Below are 27,138 nucleotides of genomic sequence, written 5' to 3' on the forward strand. Positions count from 1 at the left end.
AATTTCTATTTTGAATTTATTGTTTATTCGTGATACATCAATGTGCAACAAACACATCGATCGATGATTTAGTAGTAATGCGAATGCGAAAAAACTTGTAACTGTTTTTTTTTAAGTTAAATTAATGTTGTTCTGTTTCCAAGGATGATAGTTTTATGTAGGTACGTTAGTGTCGTTTAAATACTAACTATTACGAGAACCGTGCCTACATTAATATGTTTCATACTTACAAGTATACTCATAATGATATCGAGTGAATCTGAAATGTGGAATTAGCTTATTTTTTAATTACCACTAAAATCAGCTTTTTTTTTATTGCTTAGATGGGTGGACGAGCTCACAGCCCACCTAGTGTTAAGTGGTTACTGGAGCCCATAGACATCTACAGCGCTAATGCGCCACCCACCTTGAGATATAAGTTCTAAGATCTCAGTATAGTTACAACGGCTGCCTCACCCTTCAAACCGAAACGCATTACTGCTTCACGGCAGAAACAGGCAGGGCGGTGGTACCCACCCGCGCGGACTCACAAGAGGTCCTACCACTAGTAAAGGCATTGACAAAATAATACATATAAAAACATACATTTCTCAAAAATAAAATCATTGTAGAAAGTGCAGAATAATTGGCAAGGCAATAATTGATTGGCGCAACGGTTGACGTCTTAGCTACCTACGTTCGAAATTAAATAAAATCATAAAGTATTTATGTCTTATCTTGACATGCATAAAACATGTAGTGTTCACATAATCAAATCAACAAATAATTCAGAAGTAGCTCGACGGTCCCATCTCACAGAAACAAATATTACATTATCAGTTTTACTACAAACCAAATAACGAAGTAACAAATGATAAAGCAGTTATCAATGTGCAAACATTTTACGTAACGCCGATCCATATAGCGTTCGATGTATTTGCGTTGTGTGTGTGTTGCGACAGGCAGCCGATGCGATGTGTAGGCAGATTCGTCTCACAAGCTCGCAACAAGCTTCCATATTTACTTATCCAGTGCCAACTTACCGGTTTTCTCACGAGTGGGCCGCTACTGGTTCTTTTTCTTATGTTAATGTGACCAGCATCTATTACTGTCATCGTGGCATACAATACTTTTTTAGATTCGACTGCATATCAAAGTTACTTACAAATTATTGCATATTGTATGTATGTTTGACTATGCTACATTTTCAACTAACAATTATTAAGGAAGCAAAATATACCAAATCATTTTTTTTTCCGGATCATTCACATAATAATATCACGAACAAAAGACAGTTATTCAATGACTAAAAAAATCGACAGTTGTTCAATCACTAACGGTATAGAATGGAATTACAAAAACAAAAAATTATAAAAAAAAAAAAAGATTCAAGCCAATATTCCACACTTTGTGTCACAGTTTATGTCAACTCGTTTAGTATTTTGGATAATTTAAATAGCAGGTAAATAAATTTAAACAATAAAAGTGAAATATGCGACCTTGATGTAGTGGTTTTTCCGGGTTCAGTCTGGTGCTCAACGACACGATCCGACCACCGGTCACACTGCATCTCGCTACATAAAAACATTGCTGGGAACTTATTATATTATGTGGAAAATATCTGGGCCAAAGACTTAAAATCAACGAATTATGTTGCCAAAATTTATGTCCAATAATTTCAAATTCAAATTTAGATTAGAGATAACGTATTATTTTGGACAAATATTGTATTGGGCAAGGGATATATTAGGTACTCACGTCACAATGAAACATAATTTAAAATTTCTATCAATCGATTATGATAGATAGAAATTTTAAATTCCACATAAGTGGGATATTAATGGTAACAATAGCATTAAAATTAAATCAAAAGTTCTTAGCCGTAGGCATAGCTTATGTTGTGCCCCTGGCATTACTGATGTCCATGAGCGACAGTAAATACTTACGACTACACATCAGATGGGTAATACGGTCGTCGGCCACAAAAGGCAATAAAAATAAAGAATACATTTCCAAACAAAACTCATTTACAGTTAAATTAATCTGTGCATCTTGTGTTGTAAGTTCCCGAAACGATTATTTATTAAGCAAACAAAATCGCTAGTGCTAAAATAATTTATTGAGTTTTAGCAATGTTTTATGAATTAAATAATGTTTAAGGCAATCACGTGGTTTAACGCAACTATTTTTTGAGTACAATGTAAGATCACAATGTTAACACAAGCCTAAGCTGAGATTAGTAATTTATTATATTGATTCGGCGGTTCCACCTATCACAATTTCTTTGGAATACATTTTTTCTACTTTAGACATGAACATTTTAATTATTACTAGAACATTGGACTACGGGAGTATCTATATTCATTTCTGCATCATCACAATCATTACAAATATCATTTTCGAGGCTTTTTTCAACGTTTCCGTCTGCAGTCGTTTCTGCATCAACACATTCGACATTACATGAAACTTCACCGGTATCATCATTCTCCGCAGTTTTTTCTTCATTTACTTCTGGAACTGCTTGGTTCCCTAAAACTGGGACTTCTATAGAAATTGTGTCACTTTCATTTTCCTTTGAGGACTCTGGTACTTTATTTTCTTCTAGAGGTCGAAATATTTCTTGTAGTGAGGAAATTTTCTTTTCGGAAGGAATAATTCTATTCAAATAAACTAATATGTCTGATAGAGATACAATACCTATTAACATATCATCTTTGTTCACTAATAACAGTCGATGGCTTTCAGTTCTAACTATTACTTCTAAGGCCTCATATAAAGTGATACTAGAACGACATTTTTGTAATTTTTCTTCCCAGTCTTTCTTCTTGGTTCTAACGTCTCCTATTGTCAATGATAAATTTGAATATAGCTTTTCACTTACTAAGTTTAATACTTCGTATTTTGCGTACACATCGATCAATGTTCCATTTTCATCCAAAATTGGAAGGGCCGAAACATCTTTATCTAGTAATAATTGAAAGGCTGCTTGTATAGTAGTGCTATCTGTCACTGAAACGATATCATCATATGTGCCTATTTTTAATTCGATTAAAGTTCTATGAAAGAACGTTAATTCAGGGAATTCATTGAGATACACGAAAAGGAACCTCAATATTCGCTTATGAGATAAAATATATAAAACATCGCCATTCGCTGGGTCAACCATTAACAATCGATGAACACGATTCTTTGTTAGTAAATTGATTGCATCATGTAGAGATTGATCAGGTGATACACTACATAATGGCTTTCTAGTGTGCCTTAACATTTTCCTCCAACTATGAAGAGTATGACTTTCCAAGTTTTCAACAGGTAAATTTTCGTTGTGTAGATGAAGTAGTATTCTAATAAAGTCTGTTACCGTAATCATACCAACGAGTAGTTTCTTACTTGCATCCCATAATGGTGCAGAACGTATCCCGTGTGATATTAAAGTAGGAAATGTCTTACGGACATAAAATTGGGTATCAAAAATTATAACTTTTGCTGATTTAGGTAACATCTCGTAACATTTATGATATTTGAAAAAATTTAACAAAAGTCTTGTTTTGTCTCTACCTCCGATAGATATTTGTACAATCGATAAATATGGATCATACTTAGGAAGCCCTCTAACTTCTCGAAATAATTGCTTGGCTTGTACAGGGTCGAGAGAAGCATATGAATTTTTATGATAAGTAGGAGACGTAGTTCCAATTGAGGAACGCCGAACTTCTTTAGAATTTTTCTTTTTCGCTGCATCTGCAGGAGTTTGATTATTTTCAGAATGCGGTTTGCTTCTGAAAATGTCCATTACCCTAGTTATAGGACTATATTTTCTCGAAGAAGCACCCGTCACGGTATGATAGTATTTTTTATGTGAATCTTTATTAGTATCGACTAAGTTTTGATCATCTTTTGAGATCTCTTGGTTTTCGGTCGTTTTTGATTGTTGTTGTTTTGATGCCTTTTTAGCATCGCTTTTTCTTCTAATGCGAAATATATCAAAAATAGAACTTTTTGGACTAGATGATGTTCCGTGGAACGTTTCATATTCTTTGCTACTAGAATCTCTATCTGCACTCGAAGGACGAGCTGTTTCTACAGAACGATCTTTAAAAATAGATCTCACATGAGGCCTTTGGGATTCTACACCTCTAGTCCCAAAATGGACTGTATGTACATTACTTTCTGCTACACTACTGGAAGGAACCTTTTCATCAGATGTGGATAATGTCGTAACAAGAAACTTCTTCCTTTCCCCTACAATGGTTTGATTTTCATTTGGTGGTTCGACTTGATTTTTCTTCTTCTTATTTTTGTGTTTTGTTTTTCCATGTTTGGTTGGAGACTCGGTGGTGGCAGATTCATTTTCTAAAATTGGATCCATGTCCAAACTATTTGACTACTGAAGGTAAACAGCATATATTGTACCATAATCTAATGAAGCAGATAGTACAATCTGTAACAAAAGAAATAAAATTTTTAGTATCATTTAATTTATATTCTTATACTTTGTAACTATTAATAGGAAAGTAATCATTAAGACCGGTTATAGCTTATTAAGTACAAAAAGAGTTTTCGTTCGATTGAGTTCGATATTAATCTCTGCTTTACTCTTATTAAGAACAAACACAAGTGTAATAAGAAACTATGACATCTACTACCGTACTACAACAAAATCCAACCAGAGATCGAAACCAAAACCAAACTCTAAAATACAATTACATATTTTGGTAAACGTTTAGTTAACCTCATTTATTATTCGATTTTTTTGGATTCGATGAAATATACTGGAACTTAATTCATACAGTGACGTTGTTTGTCAAGTTACAGTTGTGGTGAACTTTGCCATTAGTACGACATAGAGCCCTTAAATTGTAAAATTCATGAAAATTAATTTGAGTATTTTCATTTTCCGAATCAAATTGAATTGCATATCTGTTGAATGTCTAATATTAAGCAACGAGAACGAGTACGAGTACAAGTAATCACTAATCTAAATATTATTCACAGTTTAAATTTTCCACAGTAATGACGTAAGACACATATTTACTGGCATTACTGAGTTCTTGACTTTAAACAAAACATTAGAAATAAAGTATCAACATTTTTAATTCAATAAATCATCATCCTAGAATATGCTATCTATAGTATACCTAGTCTTTGATAATGCATAGCGTTGCCCAGCAACGCATTGCACCATTTATTGCACCAGTTTTATTAGTCGGCTACTACGTCATGTACTTTATTTCCAGTTCTAATAATCGCAACCATTTTTAGCACTGAAATGTTGATACAAGCTTTTTAGCAAACACGAAAATTATAATTTTTTATGGTAATGCTTTTTACTTTTCCATCAAAACATTTCATTAAATCAATAGTTTTACGCAAGCACTTTACCAAATGAACTATCATGATAAGTGTTAGTCACTAGTAAAAATGATTACCTGATTGTGTGCAGTGTGCATTTCGAACAAAAATTTAATCAGTATTTTGTAACTCAAATATAGGAAAAATAAAACTAGTGAGAACACGGTTTGCGCCGCTGCGCAATATATACGACAACTGCATGGGACGCCATGTTGAGTGTCAAAGTTACGCGAGGGTTTATTGAACGACATCTGTCGGTGGGAGAAGTAATGTGTTGCGGGAGTAAGTGAAACTAACCAAGTAATGAACCTGATAACCCTGATAATGGTGCCATTCTTTTCCGAAAACTAGTTTAATGGTCTAGGTGTGCAAAATGCGAGTTTTACTATTGAATTGCGTAAGATGGCACGGTATCTAAATTTTTGCAATAAGTTGATTTAATCAATTCTTAGTTTTAGCATCCTAAAACGAGATACTATGAATAATTTAAATTCATTCTAAAACACTTTTAAAAAATATTCTTGGTTTGGCTTATACTTTCACCACCGGCCGTCTGTCTACATAAGCCATCCTTCAAAATGGTACGCTTAAGATAGACAAACCAGGATAAGGTTATTGAGAGGTTTAAAATTGTATTATAAATAAGAAGGTTTAAGATAGTAAGAAGACCTTAATATTTGGGCAGAATTTTCATAGAGTATCCTTTAGTTTGATTTGAATACTAACAATACGCGTGTGCATTCAAATTCTTTACTTGCTCGTGATTTTGTTGAAAGTAGGTAGGTATATAGCAAAAACTACAGTTTTAATTACCTATGTGATTCATTTAATTCTTTATTATATATAATTTATTAGATAACCTCCCGCTCTTTATTGTGACTCGCTTAATCTGACGAGCTGTTTGAGTTGATTCAGTCACCTCCATTTATCATTCAAACCACTGTTCATCCAAGGTCTCGTCTAAGAATTTTCATTTATACTATCCGACTTCGGAATAAGCTCTCATGCTTGATGTTTTTTATTTAATTTTTTTATTGCTTAGATGGGTGGACGAGCCCACAGCCCACCTGGTTTTAAGTGGTTACTGGAGCCCATAGACATCCACAGCGTAAATGCGCCACCCACCTTGAGGTATGAGTTCTAAGGTCTCTAGTTACAACGGCTGCCTCATCCTTCAAACCGAAACGCATTACTGCTTCACGGCAGAAATAGGCAGGGTGGTACCTACCCGCGCGGGCTCACAAGAGGTCCTACCACCAGTAATTACGCAAATTATAATTTTGCGTGTTTGATTTTTATCACACGATGTTATTCCTTCACCTCCGAAGTCAATCGCGAACATTTATTGAGTACGTATTTCATTAGAAAAATTGGTACCCGCCTGAGATTCGAACACCGGTGCATTGCTCAACACGAATGCACCGAACAACTTATCCTTTAGGCCATGACTTCAATACTTAAAATATCATTTCGATTATTCGTGGTGTCGATTTGTCGTAATGCAACCTCAATGCGTTGATATTATAAAAACTCAAATAGTGCTGCCGAAAATTTTCCGGTAAACCTATTAGAAGTCTTTTACGATACCCACGTAATTAGACGAGATGGCGCTATTCTAGACCGATGCGATACCAGCAAAAATTAAAATTAAAATATCTCGAAATCCATAAGACTGGATTGTGTTTTTTTTTTCAGATTGAACAACTTTTCGCGTGTTAAGTTCGACGAGGTATGTACTCAGGGAGCACTCTGTTTATTTATTATTATTTGAGAGTAACAAGTAAGTCCTCTGAAAAGGTTAGTCCAGTTTCTTGGCAAGAAACTTTTACGTGACTAGGTATACCAATCGAATACGACACAAAGGTGGTAGTGAACATAAAAAAACCTTCGTCGATATATCAATGAACGTGTTTATTAATAACAGTAACACATTCTCTTCGCTATAAGCAGGTGTTTTTTTTATCATATCTCTGGATTATAATAATAATAATATTAAAGATATTATATGATAATCATTTTAATTCAATGCAGAAAAACAATTACCATTTACATAAAATTAGTGGTATAAAAATGATCTATAAGAATTTATACATAAAAGTTACGTAGCTTCTTGGGGGTGTTATTGGTGACGACACACACGCCGTCTAAATTTAGGAAAATCCTTGCGCATGCGTATTATACGATTTAAAAAGTTTCGTCATCAATGAGTGACGTCACTGCAACATGGCTTGAGGGAAAACGATGACGTAGTAGAGAGGTGAAGGGCGTCGGATCGATATTTTTGCGGATAGTAATAATATCTGCTGCTCAAAGAAGCTCGCGTATGACGACATAAAAATAGAAACAGAACTGCTTCGTAATAAGGCACAGAAAGACAGTGCCATATTTTCCCATTGTTATTTTAAATTTAAAAGTAGCTTAATTTAATAATTTTTTAGCGTACAATTCCAGTTTAACTAATGACCAAACTAGTATTAAGTGGTTACTGAAACACATAAACATTACTACGCGAATTTTCCCAAATACTGTTTCTTGACCCATCTTTACATGATATCTAGCAATAAGCTCCGAGATGAATTAGAGATAAACAACTGATCAAACTAGAAAAGGGAGGGAGGGAGGAGTTAGGCAACAATTTTATTTAACGGTTTCAATTTCGAATCGAACATAAAAAGTACTCTTGAAATTGAGACTTATGCCCCTATGTATGCTTATATCTTTAAAACTACGCAACGGATTATGATGCGGTTTTTTTAAATAGATAGAGTGATTGAAGAGGAAGGTTTATTTATATGTATAATAACATCCATTAAATAGTGGAGAAATCAATAATAAATTACAGTTTCCGAAGTGAAGCGAGGGAGGGTCGCTAGTACATAATATACTGGAGTGTTGACACGGATAGGTAACGGGAATTACTGATGCGTACTGGGAGATAATGCCAAAGGAATATTATTAAACTTATTATAAATTTTAAGTTATTGAACGATTTCCCTATACTTAGCCTCTTTCCGAAGTTATCGTTGACTGATGTAAAGTAGTATCGCAAACCCGCAGACATTACGACGTGAATGCTGACACACTCCTTAAGGATTTTTTTTTCTTTTCGGGCCGGGGGCCGATCCTCCTATGAGGCCTCGGCCTAGGCGGCGCGCGGAGTATGTGGGACTTGACGATCTGCAGATGTTGGCAGCAGACCGCGGGCCCAAGTTTAGGGCCCTACCACACTAAACGACAAACCTGCACTCTTACACCCGACATCCGATCTCCGGCCGGGGTCAGAACCCGGTCAGAGTAGGAGGGTTCCCGCGGTCAACGCTACAACCAGACTCGCGGCGCCACCCCGAGGACGCCCGACCGACGGGTCGTCGAGGCGATAGTCGACGACTAACGACGCCGATCTCCATGGTACCTTCCTTAAGGCTATTCCAACCTCCAAACCGAAACGCAAGAATGCGTCGCGGCAGAAAATGGCTGGGTGGTGGTATCTATCCGTGCGGGCTAACATTCAGTAAATGCTGCTTGGCGTTTGATACACGGCCCAATACGGCCCATTCTCCTGTAAACCCCTTAATCGCCATTCACGACACCACACACCCCAGATCAGAAAATTTTTGAGCAGACTTACTATTATTTTTATGCTATATTGTTACATACTGCTCTGGCTTAATCTAGATAGATAACCTTTGGCGGTTGCTTATCATTTCCTATCTATCCCACTTAAATCTCAGCTAATCCTAGCATCTTGAGCTACTGATAGCGTACAGTTGCCGAACGTATACAGAACGTATTAAATTGAGTACTTATCTATGTTGATATTATTTTTCACGATGATATTATTTTATACGAGTGCAGTACATACAGTCCGAATATAATTTCATAAAAAAAAATCTCATTTGCACTACCTATCTCATATCTTTGTAACTACGTGTAGGTACTTATGCAAAACATGTTTAAATATAGAGAGGCCCTGCAATTCATGTCTGTTCTACACGAATAAATTCCATGTATATAGCTCACATTAAATAAGAATATCAGCTGTTCGTCTAGTTAATTTTTGTCAAATAATCTTATCGTACGTAACTTAAAATCGGATTTTGTGTGAACAAAAGCATTAGTGTTTAATGAATTTACAATTTGACAATGACATGCGTGTTGACTGGTATGGTATTACGCGAAAACATTCAATGGCCCAATTCAATGCGAAGGGCTAAAATTGAGACAATGTTAGAAATCAATCGTTCTATTCGTCTAAATGTAAGTAAGTACCTATACAGAGCACCTTCAAACATAACCTCAAAATGTTATACAACACCAAGATTGCTTTGCAAATCAATATCTAGGTTTAATTAAAGATACAGATAGCATACTCACACCGAGAACCATTACGATGAACTCCTCTAGCCCTGACTATTTACGAACACTTCACACACACAGTCGCATGTGCATTATGCACCCAGTTCTGACACAAGCGTCGTGACCGCGTTGATTCTTACACAGGTACTTCACTGGTTAATTATACATACGTTGTATAATGTGAGCATCGGGAAGAGAATTGATATAGCTGATGTTTTGCCGGAGACCGCCATGCCCAATTAGTACAATTTACAATCGAGCTCTGTGTTCCAACAACGCAGTGACGGCATCGGAACAAGTTAGTCGCGTTCACTTTATAAAATTCTCTCGCGGGCGCGAACCGTCGATGCCGCTGCGTTCGCGCAACGATATGGCTCCACACACACACGCGCGAGCGTATCGCGTAGGTAAACACATGCCCAGCACACAATAAATATAGATGACGCCCTAGCTGACTGTACTACACTGACACTGGGGGAACAGGGGACGCTACTTATCGCTCTTTGTTCATTTATAAATATAATTAGTTGTGGAAAAAGTGTTTTTCTGTGCTAAACTTGAATATTTTTTTCTGGAAGATAACCTCAAATGATATTTAATAAGAATACTTTAAAACAGTCAGCGATTCGCTAGAACATCTACCTACCCAATGACATTTAGCAATTAAAATAATTCATTAATTATTAACAATTAATTTTTAAAAAATCTATGTCGACAAAATTCCAGATTTAAACAAATATTGAAATCTCAATCGATGCATAAACTCTCGAGAAAAATACATAATTTATTAGTATTTATTTCTATCAGTCAAGCAGTTATAGCAGTAATGATAATATTTCCTGGTTATAAGATTTGTCTTTGAGTTTTTGTTTCATATTAATTTATAGATAACCTAGTTTTATCTATTGAAATTTGCAAACGTAAAGATCACAATAGCAAAATATATATACAATTTCCGTGTTATTTAGAATTTTTCTAACGAATTTCAAAAGTGGAATGCGTCACCGTATTTTTATGAATATTTCTCATGAAACAAAAGAATAGTAACATTAATTTTAACACGAATTAAGATGGCATGTGAGATTTTTTCGTTTGCATTTCGGCCATTTTTATTGCTTAGGTTGGTGGCTGAGGGCATGGCCCATCTGGGGTTGAGTGGTTAGCGAATCCCATTCATATGAACAACGTAAATGTCACCAGCTACCTTGAGACATGAATTCAAAGTCACAGTTTTATAATACAACGGCTTCACTCTTCAAACCGAAACGTATTACTACTTCACAGCAGAAATGGGTAAGGTGGTACCCGTTTCCGACTCACAAAACGTCCTGCCACCAGGAAATAACTCTAAAAAGCCTTTTTTTTTTATTGCTTAGGTGGGTGGACGAGCTCACAGCCCACCTGGTGTTAAGTGGTTACTGGAACCCATAGACATCTACAACGTAAATGCGCCACCCACCTTGAGATATAAGTTCTAAGATCACAGTATAGTTACAACGGCTGCCCCACCCTTCAAACCGAAACGCATTACTGCTTCACGGCAGAAATAGGCGGGGTGGTGGTACCCACCCGCGCGGACTCCCAAGGGGTCCTACCACCAGTAAAAAATGACTATGTTTTTCGGTGACATTGCTTTATGATTTCTAGTCTAAAACACCAACCGGAGACCATGAACTATTTTTTTAACTATAATCTATCTATAGCTCACTATATTGGCCTAATATAATTTTAAAAAAAACACGGCCTTTTTACAGCTATGAACCGATTTGTTTTTTCCATAAAATCAAGCCCCTCATCAAGTTCAACTTCGTAAGCTCACATAATATCGTACACGTAGTTCGTTTCCATTCCGTTAAGCGTGAATTAATCACACCCACTTAAATATACGCTTCGTGAGTTTTAGACAATGCGAACATGTAAAACGGCCTTTTATTATTATTATTCAATATTCATTATAAATAGACAGACTGCTTAAGGCCCCCTTGAGCCCCCCGATGTGCAGCTACCGTAATCCAAAAACATCGTTGATTTCTCTGATTACTTTAAGATAACGTTGAAAGTGAAACCGTAGACAGCGGCTTGAGAAAAAACTACGTTGCATAGATGAAACTGCAAAATTGATAAAACCTAAATAAAAATATTAGTGAGTATTAAATTATCAAAACAACGAAATCATAAAAGCTACTTAATTCTTAGTATGCATAGTGGTCAATTTCATTCTGTATACACGTAAACATTAAAAATGTTCATTTCCTATTCTTCTGTTGATGGATATTCCTATATGAACGTATACAAGCACGCTTTAGTGTCTATAAAAACATGTTTGTCAAAACATCTTGTAAATTTTCTTCAATACCAATCACGTAACACCTTCGACAGACAAGTCTTTTGTCGATGACTCGACGATGCGACGGCATCGATTATATGTAAAATTAGAATAACTGGACGCTTGCCCGTTCTGTGAACGAAATAGTACTGGGGCATGCGACCAATCGTAACTGCCACAAATACATACGCCGAAACGGACCCGGAGATCACATGGAAGACACTAACCCCCCATCCAATCAGCCCTCTTACTCGTACATTCTATACCTTAATTTAATGACCATACGACTAGGAATTCCTACGCCCATTAATAACGAAACACACAATAAATAGCAATTCCTAATGCAGTGCCCAGACAATTAGTTTTCCTGCCACAACAATTTTAAGCGGCCATAACTAAGCAAAACTATTTATACGAATGTAGTTGTTAAAGTATCGAAATTGGCATCCTAAGAAATAGTCAATCGCGGTAGCCAAACTAATAATTACTCACATGTAAATTCAAACCACTCATTTTACCATTTAACTTACAACAGTCGCACTATAACTTTATGAACAGCTTTGTATAGAATTTTGCAGCACAATAAAACCTAGTGAAATGTTTACATTATAGCAGCGTCCTTCTCCCTAAATAGTTATAGTAATAAAGTATTATACGTATCAATGATTATTTATTTTTATTACATCAATCACAAGCCCGATTTCGTCCACTGGTGGACTTGGGTCCCAATCCCAGAACTCAATGTTCGGTTTGCATAACATATCCTTCGATCACCATGGAGAGTGCTGCACGGTGCAACCTAGGCTTTATAGTCTTCTATTTATTGTACTACAGATTCACAGGACTCAAAAAAAAAAAAATTGTCTGAAGTCATCGCGGCCTAAAGGATAAGACATGCCGGTGTTTAAATTCCGCAGACAGGCTACCAATTTTTCTATTAAAATACGTGCTTGACAAATGTTCGCGTTTTACTTCCACAAATAAGAAATAACAACCTCTTATAAAAGTCAAACTAAACTATCAAGTAAATTATAATTTGCGTTATTACTAGTGATCGGCGCATTATAAAAAGTGCAGCTCACACACGATATAACTGAAACCTTCAATATACAGTTGTTTGTGCTTTTTTAGTGTTCAACTGTCATCCCGTTTCATTAAGTTTTAAGTTATAACGTTGCTAAAAAATCTTACCCGATTGCTATTGAATCAGGTAATTTTTCTATAAAATTTATAGAAATAATATCCTTAATTTTATATTAATTATTGAAACATAACTAAAAGTCATGCATGCAATCAAATTGATTTTATAAAAAACTTTATTTTATTGTTGAAATACAAAGGTAAAAAGATGAATCGAATGAAGTTTTAGCCAATATCCCAAAATTGATTTGATATTGTCATACTAGTACGTGCCTGTGACGCAAAATGTAACTGCACTAAGAGTATCCGTGTGTGACGATGGCTACAATCAATGCGGAAACGGTGGCCAGACTGCACCAAATGGGAACACTGGATGCGTCGCGATGGACGACGCGTCGCCGGTTGCTCCGGCGTCACCGATCCATTTCTATACCTGAGTCCAAGCTCTATACCTACAGGGAATCTGTGTTAGGAATCTTTTGAATGAGCTATGTTGATACATCAACTAATAGTATACATATCGAAACGTAAAACTGTTACTCATCCTGGATTTACTGGTGGTATGACCTCTTGTGACTGGTGGTAGAACCTCTTGTGAGTCCGCGCGGGTAGGTACCACCACCCTGCCTATTTCTGCCGTGAAGCAGTAATGCGTTTCGGTTTGAAAATTGGAGGCAGTCGTTGTAACTATACTGAGACCTTAGAACTCATATCTCAAGGTGAGTAACGGCATTTACGTTGTAGATGTCTATGGGCTCCGGTAACCACTTAACACCAGGTGGGCTGTGAGCTCGTTCACCCACCTAAGCAATAAAAAAAAAGATTTATTCAGACATTTACAGGTGTGAACACGCAAGGTTCATCCTAACTATTTCTAACAGGAAGCCATCACTGGTTCGATCTGAAGAGGGTCGAGCGAATCTCTCAAAGAGGAAGTGAGAGGCCGCGTTCGTTTCTTCTGGTATCCTTGAGCTCTGGTTACCGTGTAACATCAACTGGGTCGTGAACTCATTTGAATGAATAACGTTGAAAAAACTACCAAAAAAAATTTAACTTCGCCAAACGCAATCTGATGTATACCTATGAACAATAGTTAAGGATATTCCTCAGGCTATAAAATATATTAATGAAGAAACACTACAAAAAAAACTACTCTAACCTCAGGTAGGCTGAGTAATATATTAATAAAGTTAATTAATTAAAACTTTTAGAATCATCCTAGAAATTTCGTTATAAATTAGTAAAATTGATAAATTGTTACCGACAAATTTGCGAGTGAATGTTGAAAAAGTCGTGAAATACAGAAGAATACTTTGTGTGTAGGTAGAGTAAATAAAATCGAACCTCGCAGAAATCGCACGTCATCATTGGCCGTAGGAACTTTTTTAAAGTACATTTTACGCAAAAAAAATTGTTAAAAGTATTTTTTTATTGAAAAACAGTAAATTTGCAAAAAGACAAGAACTTAATTGGAAATCGTATGAAGACCGGAAACCATTACGATTGCGAGGTACTCAATCACGGTGACGTCAGAAAGTGATATCCGTTTTTTTTTGTTCCTATTTCACAATCACCACGACCAATCACTACGCCTGAAAGATTTGTAACTGATCGGAACTTATCGGAATTATGTTTTATTTTTATTTTGGAATATATACATTTTAGACATTATACGAGTATAATACATAAACAAGTCAACCACCAATTTTAAGCGAATGTGCTATTAACAACATTGACAACAGAAAGAACCTAATTTACTTAAAAATATTTTTTATTTATAAATTACTAGCTGACCCGGCAGACTTCGTAGTGCCTCAATCGATAAATAAAAGACCTAAACTTTTGTATAAAATAAACTTAAAACAAACAAAAGGAATTTTCATATTTATCTACCTTTTAAACCCTCTGTGGACTTCTACAAATAATTCAAGACCATAATTCAATAATTCAAAAATTAGCCAAATCGATCCAGCCGTTCTCGAGTGCGCGAGACTAACGAACAGCTATTCATTTTTATATATATAGATATCTATATTCATTTTTATATATATAGATATCTATATATATAAAAATGAATTGCTGTTCATACCTGCTGTTCGTACAGACTAGCTGTACCCGTCCGCTTCGCTGGGCATTTAAAATTAACATTATTATTTCTCACCCCCACAAAGATTCTCATAATTAACGCCCCCGCAACTGGTGTAGGGAGTCCAACACTCATATAAATATTAGCCTATCCATTAAATACATGTATTTTCTACATGGATACCAAGTTTCAAGTCAATCGGATGTATGGTTCAGTAGTTATAACGGAACATCCGTAAAAACCACTGTAGATTTATATATTAGTACATATAGATTTATTAAAAAGAGAACAATCTTCCGTCAAACCCGGGTGACGCCCACGTACCGAACAAATTTACTTTATTAATTATAAAATCATTGGCTCTAATTTTAAATTTGAACATAAGGGTTGTTGCCTCTATAATTAATATTTCCATCAAAGTAAACGCAATTTTGTGTGTAATTAAATTTTCAAGTTCGAGTGGTTAGATTCTTAGAAATAAAATGTCTTAAAACTGAAATTTCAATTATCAACTTAAAACTCAATTTTAGCATTTTTTAGTATTTTTATGTATGTATTTGTGTTTTCGGCAAAGGAGCACTCCTCCCACTTGCTTGTTAATGGCAGCCAACGTTCATTAATATCAGTATCGCTATGGTTATAGCGGAGCCGTCTTCTATTGTGAGTTCCGATTTGCCGACAATCAATTAAGGGTTCTGGATTAGATAAAATAATAACAACGGTTTTACATTCAGGTATTCCCAAAAAAAATATGTTATTCCATAAAAAATATTATCGCAAAAATCAGAATCAGATCTTTCATTTTACTATCTCATTGATATCCTAACGGTCTCAAAATGATAATAATTTATGTTCAAATTTAACGTCACCGGTGGTCATACATGACTGAAATGTAGCGGCTTAGCGGTCTTTTTGGTTATTTACTATTTTAGAAGTGTAAAATATACTAAATGGTCACTAATTTCTGTAATGCTAACTGTGGAACATTTGCTATTCCTGCACACTTGGATGTTATTATGTTCACTGAAATAATTTCTTTATAGTGATATATGTAATATGTTTTATGTTTTTTTTTTATTTGAATTTATATACGTCTCTTCAATAAATTAATTTATGTGTTTTTTTAAAAACGAACCTTTGTAATTTGTTGATGTATTTTGTTCGGTTGTAAACTCGTTAATCGCGCATAAGTTCTGTGAACAATAAATAAACTATAAATAAATAAAATGACGAGTGCCTCACCATTGCTCAACAGACATTGCTATGAATTTCAGAAACACATACAAGAGGAGAGCAAGTATAGGTAGGTACCCAGACCCCATACCTTTCACAATGGTATTGGCTCTTACCAAGAACTGAACCCGGATCCCGTGGTTGTCAAGCTCACTAGCCACTTAAACATTGCGATTTTTATTATGTAAAACACCCGGTGAAGGATTTTATGATTGAAATCATTAGGTACGGTGAACAATAAATTTAGATAATATGTATATGTAATTTTTTAACCCCTTTCACTATTGCTAGGTAGACCTAGCAGGGATTTCTTATTTTTTACAAATTCGAAAGCATCAAACAAATATTTATTGAAATTCTGATCATATAATTAAATATACTGAGTTACTGTAAAAAGTAATTGATATAAGGATACCATAAAAATTTTACACTCTTAAAAACAAAATTTTAATATTTAAACCTACAGCTTTCGTATACTACTAGTACTATTATAATTGAGGCAAAATATTTGTTTACTTTTAAATAACATGTACGTTACCTAGATATTAAAATATTGATATTAGTAAAATAATATGTTTAACAATGTTGAATTTTTTACTCAGGTAAAATTGATTACCAAATTTATGACCCAACAACTTTTAAAGACGCCATACGGTATAAGATGTTCAAAAGATTAATGCTTTCCAAATTTAGCATTTATTAAAAAATTTATAAAATGGAAATTGAAGAGCACGAGCTCCGCTGCAAAAAACGTTTGAGTCTGGAGCGGTGTAGCGGTAATTGTGACGGCTAATGCGGGAGGCAACGCGGGCGTACGAAAGCTCCGGCTCGTACTAGCGGTGCCGTTAGCGCAGGCTCGGGCGGGCGGCGAGGCGGCGGCGGCGGGCGGACCGTGGGAGGTACCGTTAATGACGTCATATCCGTGACGTCGCAGTCGTGACGTCAGACTGCGCGATATAGGTACCAGGCTCAACGGCGGCGGCCTCAGTAACGCACCGACCGTTCGCCAGCGCGTACCTGCCTCCGCGCTCTGAAAACCGACTGACTGAGTGAGTGAGTGCGCGTGCAGTGAGTGGAATGTGCTCAGCCGCATGAGGATCCTGCTAAGCGAGTTGGGACTTTCCGGCGCGTGCCTCGGTTTGACCCTGGAGCCGTGCGCCTCATCGCTGGAAGCCGAAAAGCCTGCGCCAGGTCAGCGCCCGCACCACGATACGACCTCCACTACTTCTGTGTTTATTTTCGCTTTCGTTGTGTAGAACCTCTGGGTGTTGTAGACTGTGTGGAACTGTCGTGATGATGGCCATCGGCTAGAATGCGAGGTGCGCTGCTGACGCCCTCCAGCCAAATCTGCGGCCTTAGACAATTCCAATACACACGTATGTACCCTTTTTATTTTATTTTTGGTTAAATTTATGATTTCGATTTATTTATATCCTTTATTTTATTTGCTCTATTTTTTCATCCCTTCTGAAAGTTTCTGTTAAAAATAAAGTTTTTCCTACAAAAAAATTACTTCGCTCTTTAATTACAGAAAAAAATAATCCGACAAATGAAGTCTTGTTAATGCAACACCTAAAACGAAATTTTACGGAACTTACTTAACAATTCCTTTAGGCTTCGCCGCAATATATAAACATTTGACTTGGTTCATAAAGTTCAATTTATATTTTCTACCCGTTTCGCGAGTCGTACGAGTGATTAAAACACTTTTACGGTTTGATATCGCGTTTATTTTTATTTACCTGGTGGTCACGGTCATTTAAAGTTTTATGCATGGAGGTTAGAGTTTCAATATTAAGCATTCGTTCGACAAGAAAAAACCTTATTCGTTCACGAATCAATACAATAATTGAGAGGTTAATCCATATTTTAATTATGTATTCAATGAATTCCGTATTGCTGTGATTTTTTATGAAAATCTGATTAAATATTCAATAAACAAAAGCTCACGTTGCGTTGTGTGTAGATGAAACTTTTTTTTCTCTAATATAGCAAACTCGTTAAGTCAAGCTGTCATAATTCTGAGCTTTCTTCCTCTTTAAATTAAACACAAACATACTATCAATGTATTTGTAGTCGAATTCGTAAATAAATATAACGTAACTTAAATATTTCTAAATACTAAACTAAAAGATAATCTTGGTCTTGTCAACTGAAAATATGCATAATGAGACAAATAAGGCCTCCGAATAAAGCCTTCATAAATGCTTAAGTTATTAATGATTGATAGTTACACAAATATTATACAAAATAAGTTCTGACGAAACACATTCCAAAATGAACATTGCGTTAAGACGAGGCTCTTCTGTGTGAGTTAACTCTTTATAACGGGCTACATACGAAAGTGTCATAAAACTGTGTATAATCATAATAAGTATTATTTTATGAAAACCTCAGACACGCTGGTATTTTATGGACACTAATCGAAAAATTCTCAGTGGATTCGTTTCGGTCGAGGTTAGGTAACTAAGAATATAATGCAGGATGTTTATGGACGGTCAGAGAAGCCGACGGCCTCAGCATGCCACTGCCACTTGCCCAATCAGTTGTCGCAACCGGCAGACGTTGCACCTGCCCAGATGCGAGACTGCAAATTGTCACATAACGCCGCTTTACATCTGTATAACCAAACATACATACGCAGTCTAAGTCTAGTACGTGTTCTGTCGAAATGTGCTAACTGCACTACAATCCATAGTCGTAAATTAATATTCATACTTTTGTTACTTTCACTTAGTTTTCTACGACTGTTAATTCACGTTCAATATGAGACTTAATTGTATCTATAATAATAAAATGTAATTACTTATTTTAGGTAGGACGATTCTTAAAAAGAAATGCACATTAAAATCAGTTACTTTCTTTTATTGCAATATAACGGAAATTGAAAGCGTTCTGTATGTTAGGATGTACATGAAGCTATAATAATATATCAGTCTGGGGCAGCCCTGACGTCACGGCCCGCGTGTACCGACCCTGCACGCGTCACTCTCACTTTGCAACCCCCCGGGTGGGATATTCTCTGGCTTTAGCCTATATGTATAGCCATACTATTTCCAAGGCCAAACCGCCTATTTTAAAGTACAACGAATGCGTCGCTGTAAATGTAAGCTTTTTGATATAGAAATTACTAAACAGGAGTGAACACATTCTTGAAATTTTATGCAGGTGACATCAATGGTAATATTGACAAACAAAAACTATAAATTCGAATAGCATTGAATCAAATAAATACATATAAGGAGTTGTACAAAAAAAATTGAAGCTTCGATATCATGTCTCAAGCCAGTAACGGAATTCACATAATAGATAAATAAAAAGGCGTACAAAAACTTTATTCGATATAAAATTAGTATTTTGGTTTATCTGCCCTATCAACAAAACGCAATTTTCAAAACGATAGTACTTACCGCATACGAAGCTTTATATTTAATATGCCTACAAACAAACGATACATATAAAAAGCTATAGCAATTGTTTCCTAGTAACAGTAATATTAAACGTTAAAAGCGACTATTACGTCACGGACTCCAAAAATAAGAAAAGCAGGGGGTTTCTAACGACGCGGCGGTAAGGGTGGCGAGGCTGCACTGGATACCCGTGACGTAGCCACACCGTTACGTCACTCATCGACCCGCACGTTCGGTTTCAAGGACGCCCTTGCCTGCCGTCTGAATGTCTGCGAACTTCCGTTACTCACGTAGTTTTCAGGACGAAAAACACTAATACTTCATGAAAATAACAAGACAAGAAATATTATTATGCTATTGGATTTGCAGACTAATCTTGATGCGCATTGTGGTGTTAGAATAACAAAAATAACGGCTACCGTTAGATTCATATAAATTACTTATGTTTCATTAATGGAGCATAGTTTTTATTGGTCGCAGCACGTATTGCAAGTACAAATAGGTAGCGCTGTCCCGTCTATTTCTGTCTGGAACCAATCGCGCGTTCCTATTTGAGTGTAGGTCAGATCTTAAATTAAGTTATAGTACTTACGGGCTCCTAAAACAACTTCAAATAAAAGTATGAACGGCTCGTGATCAGTGATGATTAAAGACGTGCGACCATTAAATTTTCGAGCAACTACCCTTAATACTATTTCTGTGTAGATCTGTATTTCTGCTCATGCTCTCTTCCTAAAGTTTAAGTGGTTTTGTGAGCTTATACGGACTAGATCTAACACTATTTTACTTAGCAGCTACACAATATAATAGCCTTTTTATAAAATAATAATTTCAATAACAATTAAGAACCTCGAAAAAAACACGTTTACGATTAAAACAAAATAAATGCATAAATGTATGGCCAACGTCTTTCTTCAATTTTTTTTATAAATTAATTTAATAAATAATAATAAATAAATGAAGTCCACCTTTAAGGAGGGAAGCAGTAATAATGTAATTTGTCTTCATAATAAATTACCAGACAATAAAATTTCTATTTTGTCATCAGTACCTAATATTTGTGGAAATGTTCAAATTAATCTGACGTCTTGAAGTTTACGAACCTTACGTTGAAAGGTTTCCGTTACAGAAATAGATTCAAGTCAAAAACGCCTTATCTGTTGACTCGATAAACAAAATTTATTGAGGCATAGCTCAATAGGTTAATTAGTAGCTAAAATTACAGGTTAATCGTAAGACGATTTCGATGGTACTACTTCATACAATACCTTGTAAACATTACGGGTTGGTTGGTCATGGCGCTTGCAACAAAGTCCAAATATCGGAAACTCACTTAATGTGAAATTTATGATAAAAACCTGTTAAATAATTGTGTTTATGACATAGATACCCGCGAAAGCTTAAAAACCAATTATTATAAGAACAATTATATTAAGAACTACACACGGTTGCCATGTTTTATGACGACTTAACACAAAAATTTCATAGAAAAATTCAATTCTAATGTAAGCTGTACTTATTACATTAATTATGTATGTTACATGCATGTACATATGTGTATGCATAACTATATAATGCAAATAAGTTCTATATATGGTGTATAAAAATAATAAACATAGAAGATAATTTTTAAAACTATTTTATCGCACCAGCTGCCTACAGGTGAGTTCATCCTTACTACCTGGAGCAATTGTGCTCATTCACGGTGCTGTTTCTAAGCTGCGACAAGTTTACATTCAAAGGGGGCTTGAATAAACATATTTCTATATCGACTTTGATGCCTCCTTAAAATTATCGATGCTCATAACCGACCGTCATCATCAGCTGGACCGTAAGAATGTCTGTCTTTATAAGTAATAAATGAACGTAAGAGCTAGTCTTAATTGCTTATCCTTTATATAACGTTATAAATCATATGTCTTTATTATAATAAAAAGAACCAATCGCTGAAACTTAACCTACTGAGCTTTAAAGTTAAAAGAGAAAACAAAGTGGTCAATGAACTTCCGATTTGAGAGCCTAAATTACACTAAATTATAATTGCTCACCCTGTCACTGTTTGCTACGGAATGTTTCAGCGAGCTATTTATTATATACGGTATTGCAAAAAGGAATTCAGTGATTTCACAAATTGAAATCGTTTTGAAGGCGTCAATGCCTAAAGGACAAGACGTCTGTTGCATTTGTTTCCAGCTATGTGTCGGCGTTCGAATCCCGCAAACAGGTACCAATTTTTCTAATGAAATGCGTAGTTATTACTGGTGGCAGGACCTATTGTGAGTCCGCGCGGGTAGGTACCACCACCCCGCCTATTTTCTGCCATGAAGCAGTAATGCGTTTCGGTTTGAAGGGTGGGGCAGCCGTTGTAATTTACTATTACTTGAGACCTTAGAACTTATATCTCAAGGTGGGTGGCGCATTTACGTCGCAGATGTCTATGGGCTCCAGTAACCACTTAACACCAGGCGGGCTGTGAGCTCGTCCACCCATCTAGCAATAAAAAAAAAAAGTTAACGAATATTCACGAACGACGTCCACAATGAAGGAATAACATCGGCATCGGTATTCATTTAACACTAGAGCCGTCCACCCATCTAAGCAATAGGAAAATATCAAAAATTCACACATTGATTCATAAGTTTTTAGCTACTAAGCTCGACTTACTTAAAAACCTTTGCTCGCTAATACCGAAAGTTACCGCAACATCACATAACTACCAGTTATATAAAAAAACGAATCACGTGACGTTTGCACTGACTGAAAATAGGAAAAGCGAACAAGAGCCAGACGTGTGCCGACCACGAGGGGGTGGTGTGACGTCAGAACCGATGACGTCACACGCACACCTCCCCCGCCCACGCCCTCGCTGTCATATCGCTACAGCTGATAACAACCTAACAATTTCAAGAATTACATAGTTCACGTAGCGAATGACGTCTGAGTTGTAAAAAGTTATTTCTGGAACTGAAAGTTATGTGTAAGTATGAACTGACAAAACAACAAAGTATTTTGAGGAAAGTTAAGCGATGTTTTAATTGAAATTCTTATTATAAAGACCAATAAGTTAGTTTGGTTTTTTTAACTACGTTTGTTATTTTGATGTTAGAAATAGATTAACATATTTTATTGGTGTAGTTTATTGAATAATTTAAAGGATATACGGTAATAATTATGTGTATTATATTAAATACGATTTACAAATTATGAAAAATATTAATAACGAAAGATCAGATTACCGCTGATGATTAATTTACATTTTAATTCTTTTTAGTTTTGAGCGGCTGTTCTGAAACTTGTATGTCGAGTCAACCTCAGACTTGATAACAGTGTGAACTGCAACTTTTATTATTATCCGCATTTATACGTTTAAATTATAATTATTATTGCTACCGTATAAACATTCAGAGAAAGATCAATCCTTCCTCAAAAAGAACCATACAATTTTTTCTATTTAATTAAACTTCTTAGCTGTTTCTGAAATTATTATTTTTTAATTATCCGTCCGTGATAACCATTCAAAATAGAAGTAAGCCAGTGACGTAATTTTCACTCAATATTTACGGATTAATTCGAATATAAAATGCCTTAAACCTAAGGTTACTAATAAACTGAGAAAACTCTAAAATTATAAATCACACATATAAATTTCATAAGCACGGTTGGTTTTTTTATCATAACAAAACGATACAATATCTGCGAATAAAGGCCAATCAAATTCACTTTCCATTAAATCCTCATAATACGCAATACGTCGTCATCGCGCTGTTTAGGTTTTACGTAAAATCGTTACAGGCGATACGACATTGACTGGAAAAGCTCATTTAACAGCTTACCTTCCTACGTAGTTTGGACACACGTAAGGACTTATGTACGTAGGCGCCTCATTAGATATAAAATCAATACAATGACATCTTTTAAATGTGTGGTGCCATCTGTGGTATTCAATCAAAATTGCGGAGGGCTGTGAGGTAGGGTGAACAGAAAGCTTACAGACTTTTCCCTTAAATTTTAGTTCAGTACATGTACGCTAGATGGCGTAAAATTTCAAGAACAATCTTGATTTCAATCTTCTTTGCACATTGTTGGAAAGTTGCATGCCAACGGTATTTATGCAGAGTCCATAGACCATGAAAATATTTGACAGCACAAAAAAGTCTATTTCTGCGGCAAAATCGGAAATACACTATTTCTAATATTTTAATGCATCAAAAGTGAGATCTATTATTTAAGGTAGATAACAAATTTCCCGTAGGTAAATCAACTTAACTTAAGCCGCTAATTCAGTATTTTCACAAAAACTTTTCACTACAAATATAAAACCAAGATAGAATCAGAAACTGAAACGAGCTAAGCTAGAAATAACCAGTATTTCTGATTTGATTGAGCTATGGGCATCATTAGTAATAAAAGAATCAGGCGTTTTCTGAACTTAGGTAGCCGCAAATGCACGCATCTTAGATCATCATCCTAGTATGCAGTGCACACATTACTAATTTCTAGCGTAACGGGATTAAATGTGGGTTTAAAAATCAAAATTCCTTGAATGGGCAAATCTAAAGTACATATGTGGCTGGGCTAATCACTAATGGTACCGAAAGTATTCGAACATTTTACAAATACTTATTCGGGATTTTGTATAGTTGACAGCCTAAATCTAAGAAACTTCCATGTATCAAGATTGTGTCTCTTTGGTCCTTAACGTAAAAACATCAGTCGCAATCAATCGTCACAACGGAAACCCAAAAGCGAAAATACAATAAATAAATAAAACCGAAGGTCTGAAAGACGGATTTATCAAAGCTTTTACTTTTTCATGACCTCTAGTACCTTAGTAATTAGGAGACTATACTTTTTATTATTAAAAGCGAATAGAGGTAGATTTTTAAAATATGTCATACTAAATAATGATCATACAAGATTTTGAACTCAATGAGAAAACTATTCGCCAGTACGGCCCTACTTAGCGTTTTACGCAAGAGCATCCAGGTGATGGAAGGCCGGCTATCCTCGACCCACGCTGGTTCTGACCCAGCGGGGTATTCCGTAGGATAACTCACTCTAACCGGCGCTATCTAGGCGGGCTTCGGATATCCTGCCGACCGAGAGGGCTAGTCATCGTGGAGCAAAAAAAAGTGCTTCCCTACTTCAGTGATTAATATCAACTTAACGCATAAAAAGAATTCCAAACAAATTTAATTTAGACATGAATACCTTGTAGTATGCTATTGCTTAAAAACTTAACGAGACTTCAAAAACAGCCTTATTGCAAAACACAAAGTAGTTTGTTCGCGCAAAAACATGCTTAAAATGGTATATTTAGGCAATAACGCGTAGAACTATATACATAATGATGCTCATTTAAATTTAAAACAGATTAAATATGGACTATCAATAGGCAATATTTCACATACACATACATAACTTACTTAAATCTAAAATTTTGTATATGTACTTCAAATTATTCGTATTAATAAATACATATAAAACCGGATTTAAACGTACACAAATTGGCAAGGTACCTACCTACAGCGTAGATCAATGCGGAATTTCAAGTTTGGTCTGATATATTACATATTGACATAACATAACAACCCACTTACAACTTGCTTCTGCTAGGTTTTTCGAAACAAAAGACGTTGTTAAACCAAAAAGATTATCTTCACAAAAATGTTGATAGCATTTTTGAAATAAATAGTGTTTCAGAATATTTTTCGTTTTTGAATTGACCACTCGTTACTGCCATATGATCCGGACCTTTTGGCTACAGAAATGCAAAACCAGTATGGCAACAACCACAACACTTTTTTCCAGCAAGATGGAGCCACTTCTTATGTTACAAATGACTCATTAGCTGCTCTTCAAGATTTATTCCCTGGAGGAGTGATAAGTCGCCGAGGAGACATCAACTGGCCACCGAGGAGCCCTGATTTAACTCCTGCTGATTTTTTCCTATGGAGCTACCTAAAAAGTAAAGTTTACAATCCATTGCCACCCAACCTGAATATTTTAAAGCAAAGAATCACGGAAGAAATCAACTCTTATTCCAAGAGCCATGCTACAGCGATTGATTGGAAAATTTAGCTCCAGGTTAAATGAGTGTGAACAAGTGAATGGTGCGCATTTGCAAGCGGTTGTTTTTTATAAATAAACTTCAAGAACTGCTCTTTAATTTAACAATAAATAAAACGAGTTTTATTAAATATTGTTTTTTATTTAACATCTAAAAACGAAAAACATTCTGAAACACCCGTTATTACTCTACCTTAGACTTCGGTCCGTGTGGACCTATGTAATAATCGCTTGGAAAAGCATTTTACTCTAAACATGTAACATAAACAGCATGATACAAAATACAGAAAACTCCATCTATCGAGTACCTACTACATACCGTAAACGCGTTCATGAACTTTTATAACTTTATATTAGATTAAGTTATCATGAGTAATATGAATGTACAATCCAAGAATCCAGTGCAATTTTAATGCGATTTCAACGTTATGACTTAAGGTGGGCAAAAGATTTACGCTCTACCGATGTGTGAGCATATCGTTGTTCCAAAAACACTTTTTACTATATTAATAATTAATAAACCGTTTTGAAGGTGAAAGATGATACCTCCATATAATGAAATAAAAAATATTATACATTTCCTATGAAAAATTCAAATCTAAAAACTTTTATTCAAACAGGTATAATGTATGTACGTGATTTAAATTAGCTATGTTAATTCTTGCCTTTCGCAACGCGCTGATGAGACCGTTCTACAACTGAAACGGCCCTCAGATCCCCTAAATGATGTCCGATTTCTTTTGTCAAGCAACACTTCCGTAAGAACATCCTTTACGACTAGAATCGGACATATAAAGCCACGGCATTACCGCCATAACTAAAATGTTTTTCTAGGATGTGTTGGTTTGATATAAAACGGCTCAGAACGCAGAAATAATAAGTTTGAAAACCTACTATTGATATGGTACGGTGGGTCCCTCGCATCCTTACATTTATTGTGAATAAAAGGATACTAGGGAACCTAGCCTAGCCAGAAGAGGAAAATTTCCTCCATCGCTTGTTTGAGTACCCATAATCTGTGGAGATTAGATGTTACATAAAATTCGGGTATCCTCTTAAACCCCGAAAATGTGGAGAGTTCGTGAAATAAAAAAAAAAAATTGTAACTTTCACGATATAATTACATTTTTCTAGGCCAAACTAACACTAATTTACCGTGTGCTGGCATTAGAAATTTTTTTTCCACA

The 27,138-nt window shown here is 35.5% G+C and overlaps 2 protein-coding genes across 5 annotated transcripts in view; one reads left to right on the top strand and one right to left on the bottom strand.

Annotated features, from left to right (window-relative positions):
• Nucleotides 1–2,080: 2,080 nt before the first annotated feature.
• On the bottom strand, nt 2,081–10,444 carry LOC101744333 (5'-AMP-activated protein kinase subunit gamma). 2 transcript variants are annotated; one of them, XM_004930947.5, is made up of 2 exons: nt 9,706–10,444; nt 2,081–4,420 (listed from the first exon to the last, which is right to left on the bottom strand). In XM_004930947.5, the coding sequence occupies exon 2, from the start codon at nt 4,346–4,348 to the stop codon at nt 2,300–2,302; it is 2,049 nt and encodes a 682-aa protein (XP_004931004.2). In that variant the 5' UTR covers nt 4,349–4,420; nt 9,706–10,444; the 3' UTR covers nt 2,081–2,299. The 2 variants fall into 2 exon arrangements, with proteins under 2 accessions (XP_004931004.2, XP_037866510.1); XM_038010582.2 differs by lacking the exon at nt 9,706–10,444 and adding an exon at nt 5,409–5,615.
• The window catches only part of LOC693064 (nuclear hormone receptor HR38), a 31,324-nt gene continuing 8,979 nt past the window's right edge, over nt 4,794–27,138 (top strand). The window contains exons 1-3 of one of the 3 annotated variants that reach the window (XM_004931032.5): nt 4,794–4,945; nt 7,027–7,060; nt 17,075–17,848. In XM_004931032.5, the coding sequence (XP_004931089.3) occupies nt 17,785–17,848 (64 nt within the window). In that variant the 5' untranslated portion in view covers nt 4,794–4,945; nt 7,027–7,060; nt 17,075–17,784. Of the gene's footprint in view, nt 4,946–5,179; nt 5,297–7,026; nt 7,061–17,074; nt 17,849–27,138 lie in introns of those variants that run through there. The other 2 variants (XM_062668256.1, XM_062668257.1) reach the window with 2 other exon arrangements.

This window comes from Bombyx mori, chromosome 4 (genome assembly GCF_030269925.1).
Source record: "Bombyx mori chromosome 4, ASM3026992v2".
In the NCBI taxonomy this organism is placed as follows: domain Eukaryota; kingdom Metazoa; phylum Arthropoda; class Insecta; order Lepidoptera; family Bombycidae; genus Bombyx; species Bombyx mori.

What these genes read in the sequence shown, in the direction of transcription:
- LOC101744333 (XM_004930947.5), bottom strand. Translation starts at nt 4,348, where the DNA reads ATGGATCCAATTTTAGAAAATGAATCTGCCACCACCGAGTCTCCAACC.